The sequence below is a fragment of the Olea europaea genome, chromosome 6 (genome assembly GCF_002742605.1).
Source record: "Olea europaea var. sylvestris chromosome 6, O_europaea_v1, whole genome shotgun sequence".
Classification (NCBI taxonomy): domain Eukaryota; kingdom Viridiplantae; phylum Streptophyta; class Magnoliopsida; order Lamiales; family Oleaceae; genus Olea; species Olea europaea.
Window position 1 is genome coordinate 25,790,482 of NC_036242.1, and position 4,907 is coordinate 25,795,388.

Here is a 4,907-nt window from a genome sequence, read left to right on the forward strand (position 1 = left end):
GCTATTAGTAGCTTTACAATCCTTCACAAAGGTTGAAAAAATTGAAGATCCAGAGACTAAGTTTACATGTGAAGAGTGCAAGGAGCAAGTATCAGTTGAGAAACAACTTGTGTTAGACCATGCACCTACAATAGCTGCATTTCACTTGAAGAGATTCAAAAGTGATGGTAGATATGTTGAGAAGATTGACAAGCATGTAGCATTTCCATTAGAGTTGGATTTGCTGCCTTACACTTGTGGTGACAAAACAAATGATGTGAGTTTTTTCTTAGCATATGAAACACTTTATATGTTGTCTCTAATAGCATTGAGGCTTGGTAGACATGAATTTTGTTGTAAAATACTTGATTCTGGGTAATTAAATAGTTACAGCACTCCACTAACAAACTGCATTTATACCTAGTTATCAGGGGCATAAATTATTGCTGAATATACGTCTGTTCTGATCCTCTGTTGGTGTAATTATTTAGTGGTTTGGTGGGACAAATATTGAGTTTGTTGTGTGGTGGCAGGATAATACTTTTAGGGAATATTAGCTTATTCAGCATTCTACTTTTGAATATTGAGAAAAAAAAAGATTTTGTGAATTCTCCCCCTCTTTGTTCTGCAGGCAGAACTCAAGTATGAACTTTATGCTGTTGTGGTGCATGTTGGATTCACATCTACTTCGGGACACTATTATTGCTTTATTCGTGTATCCCCTGATATGTGGTGCAAGTTTGATGATTCAAAGGTAATGCACTGATACCACTGGCATTGAATTTACTTTGTGTTGATTGAAAATGTAAGTGATATCTCTATTCTCATTTTTTTTTTTTTCCTCATCTGGAGTTATTGAACAAATAAGTGGGTTTTGTTGGTGACATTGAGAACGTGTTTGGTGAAGCTTAAATTATAATTTAAGTTAGTCAAGCATACTTTAACCACACATTTGGGAGGACCCATAACTTAATATTCACTCATTTTGTAGGAACCATAGCTTTTAAGTACTACTAGACAAGCACTTAGCTTTTTTCTTTTTTATTTATTGACCGTCACAATTAACTTTACAAAGTCCTGACAACTTCTGCCTTTACCAGTTGTCCTAGGACCCATTGAATATGAAGATAGGTATTGATGCTTGGCTGCAATTTTGTAGGTCACTCGTGTACATGAACAGTTTGTGCTGTCACAGGAGGCGTACATTCTCTTTTATGCAAAACAGGGTACCGCCTGTATTTCGAATTTAATTAAATCTCAGAAACGAAGCAGGGACTCAACTATGTTGAATACCTCCCCCAAATCAGTGTTGGATAATGCAGACATCCGTGCATCTCCTCTTGTGCAGAATAATCATGGTTCTGTTTTCCATGGAAGCAATGACATTGCTGATGAATCTCTTACAGAGGATTGTAGTGAACAAAAACATAGTGGAGTTGAGAACATTAAAAATGAAGATAATAGGTCGAGAACGATATGTGATTTGCCCAAAGAGTCTATTTCTTTGCCAACAGTAGCAAATAATTCATCCGATGTACTTTCACATGAAGCTCACAAAGTAATTTCTTCAAGTTCACTACAAAAAGTTAACATTGATGTTGAGGTTGGTGCAGTTGGAAATTATCCAAATACTACTTTTCTGACTCCTCAGAGATGTTCAAGTCCAGTGATACACGGAGAAGACCAACCAGGTAAATTTAAACATACTTGGTTCTGTGGATGTTCATTTTTGATTGATTTTATTAACATTCAATAATGTCTTTTGTTTTCAGATGCTAGTTTCTCTATTCTGCGTGATCATCTGAGGTTGCTGGATGGTATATCTTGCAAGAGGAAATTGGAGAAGGACTTGGATGATATGCAAACAAAGCAGGCCTCTTTATTCATAAAGAAAAACATTCCGGGTGCCAGAGGTCAGCAGTTAATGGCTGCATTGAATTTGAGGGGGTCAAGCAGTGAAGATGCCGTGAATAAGAAAAGAAAAAGAATGAGTTCATCTCCAAAGAGAGGTAAAATTGCTACGATTACTCGCCATAGGTTGAGCATTGGAACTAAAATGCATCGTCTGATTGGTGGAGTTTTTAGGTTAAAGTGATTTCTTGCAGGTAGTTTCAGATGAACGGGTCAGTTTCCATAAATATGTTAATGGATGATCCATGTAGGAATTTCTGTTTCCACAAATAGAACAGGGATACTTTCCTTTTAGGCTTTAGCTCGTCTAGAATTTATGCTTCCTCTGGGCATCTGCCTGTAGGTAGCATATTTTTAGCTTTGTTCATATTGGGTGTAAAGATTATAGCTATTAGCTTTTAGAGGAAGTTGGTTAAATGTGACTTTCTTTAAAAGCGTTTTTGGAATAAGAAACTATTTTTGAAATTAGTTTCTAAACAAAAATTAAGATAGTTTTTTTCAATAAGTTCTTCTATGGAAAGCAAAAGCAAAAGTTGTCAAACAAATCCTCAATTTGAAATGTCGATATTAACTCCTCTCTTTATCTTAAGTTGATTTGTGGAATGAGATTGTTTAAAATTAGAACTACTATTATTTAAAATGAGGACTACTAAGTGTATTCTGATTCCAAAAAATTAGCAAATGCGAAGAGACTTCCACCGGAGCATAATTACTCTGGTGGATAGACAAGCATATCTTTTTTATTTTTTAACCTTTTTAAAAAGACTACTTTAATTCCTATTAATTTTGTCAAATTTAATTATCATTAAACCAAATGAATATAAAAAAATAGAAAAAGAACATTTAAAAAAAAAAAATCATCAATCAAATAGATAAGAAATTGTGCTAATCATAAATGTCTTGGTTCAAGTCTTGCATCAATCCATTTAAATTCATTTTGTACATGATAGGCTCTCAAGGGAAAAAATAAACCTTCATGTGTTTACACATGAAGGGCGTGTTCAAAGTAATATGTAAATGAGTGGTCTATTTAATAGCTTAATTTTTTTTGTATTAAGTGGTTCAACTGTTAACAATGAATTATAATGATATTTTCTATTAACCAATTTCCATTTAAGTCAAAAATATGAAAAAGAAAAAAATCTTAAGAAAAATTAAAAAAAAATAAAAAAATAAAAAAAGAAAAAGAAGAGAAAGATCGTCCACAATAAGTATAAAGGCAAAATGGTAGGTCTATATTGGAGTTAATTGATCCAGTGGACATTGAATTGAGGTCCATAATTTCGATTGCTCACTGAAATTTAAAATGGACATTTTAAGATGAAGATATGGACCTAAATTCAATGATCAATTAAATACATGGATCTAAATTCAGTGACCATTTGAAAAATTAATTCATCTATATCATATATTGTAAAATTTACACATTTATTGTCTTGTGGGGTGCAGGAAGAAATTTTTTCGAGAGATGATTGCAAAATGATAGAAAGAAGAAAATATGGCATTTTTAGCCAATTTCTATGTCAATCATAACAGAAAAGTAAAAAGCAGGAAAGGAGATCATAGTAATATAACAAGGGTTGAAGGATCTTTTACCAAGAGACGTTTTCTTTTAGAACAATACATAACCAAAATAGTGTTCCATGAAGTACCTGCAATAAGGGTGACTTGTCAAGTGGTTAAAAGAAAGAAACTCTTAATTCTAGTGAGAGAAACATTCATTTTGGTGCCTCTTGCAATCTGAGTTTTCTTGCTTTCGGTTTGATTTTAGCTTTGACAAAGCAAGAATTGAACATTAAACTTGGGATTGTTAGTGGTTTTCTACCGGATTCAATTTTGGATGCTGTTCAATTTGTGCTCCAACTTAGTTTCAGTTAGAGTTGATGAGTGCAATTTGAGCACTTATTTAGGTCATATTACTAAACTTTATATTGTCAAATTATTAATTTCTACTGAATTTGGGTTAAATTTCTTTTGCTTTTAGTTATGGACTCTTTTGAAGCAATTGAAAAGAATGAAGGATAAATTGACTATTGGATGGAAGTTTGAAGACTAATATTCACACTTTGAAAATTAAAGGGCTTAAATTGAATTGAAGAAGACATGGGCAGCACAATTGAATGAACTCAAGGACTGAAGTGTATTATTTTAAAAGAATTGAGGGCTTGAAGAAGATTATACATTTAATGGGCTAACTATGGGAATTAATAATACAAGTTGGTGGCTGAGTGATATATATAAGCACATGCGGCGGATAAGTTTTTGGGAGGAAAAGGGGCAGTTTTGGGGATGAAAGTCCAATTATAATTTGGCCTCATAATTGGAGGATTGGCTACTGTAGAATAAAACAGAATTATTCCCTGTATGCACAGAATAATTCTCTGCATACAGGGAATAATTCACGTAACCCATACAGGTTTGTTTTGCTGTCATCTTTGGGCTCAAAATCAATGAAAAATTGCCAAGTGTTGATCTGTAAAAATTCTGTCAAATATTTCCTGTACCTATAACATAACTGAATAAAAAAAGCGTATAGATGTGTGTGTGTGTGTGAGTTCGTTTCATAATAAAATATGCTATTATAATCCTAGCCAAACCCCATGAAGAGTCTTCTGCACTTTTATTTTTTTCGTTTGACCGTTGACTTGAGTGTTGAAGTACAAACGCTCGTTGATCCTTTTTTCTCAACCTATGGTCTTTGCTTTCTAACAGAATGTTGCAGCGTACAGGTCATGCCTATCAGTGTCGGTCCTGTGATTTGGGGGCCTTGAGACGAAGTTCAGAAAATAGGGCCCCCAAAATTGTAGTATGTATGAAATGACACAATGTAGCACTTTGAAAAATCCATCATCACAACTCACAATTATGAAATCAAAATTTAACAACAACCACAACCAATTAATTGTTGAAGATAATTTTATATTAAAGGCCTGCCACCAAGAACAGATAATTGAAACTGGATGTCGCATTAATACCACAAGTGCAATTAGACAATAGACAACTTAATATCGACGTTG

General features: G+C 33.6%; 1 protein-coding gene across 1 annotated transcript; it reads left to right on the forward strand.

Annotated features, from left to right (window-relative positions):
- The first annotated feature begins 6 nt into the window (after positions 1 to 6).
- Positions 7 to 2,380, forward strand: LOC111396258. The gene is made up of 4 exons (XM_023022641.1): positions 7 to 256; positions 611 to 733; positions 1,139 to 1,670; positions 1,752 to 2,380. Exons 2-4 carry the CDS (start codon positions 707 to 709, stop codon positions 2,072 to 2,074), a joined length of 882 nt encoding a protein of 293 aa, XP_022878409.1. The 5' UTR covers positions 7 to 256; positions 611 to 706; the 3' UTR covers positions 2,075 to 2,380.
- The last annotated feature ends 2,527 nt before the right edge of the window (positions 2,381 to 4,907 follow it).

What these genes read in the sequence shown, in the direction of transcription:
- LOC111396258 (XM_023022641.1), top strand. Translation starts at nt 707, where the DNA reads ATGTGGTGCAAGTTTGATGATTCAAAG. An exon ending in GCAAGTTTGATGATTCAAAG is followed by an intron (nt 734 to 1,138) that starts GTAATGCACTGA and finishes GCAATTTTGTAG; the next exon opens with GTCACTCGTGTACATGAACA. An exon ending in ACACGGAGAAGACCAACCAG is followed by an intron (nt 1,671 to 1,751) that starts GTAAATTTAAAC and finishes TTTTGTTTTCAG; the next exon opens with ATGCTAGTTTCTCTATTCTG.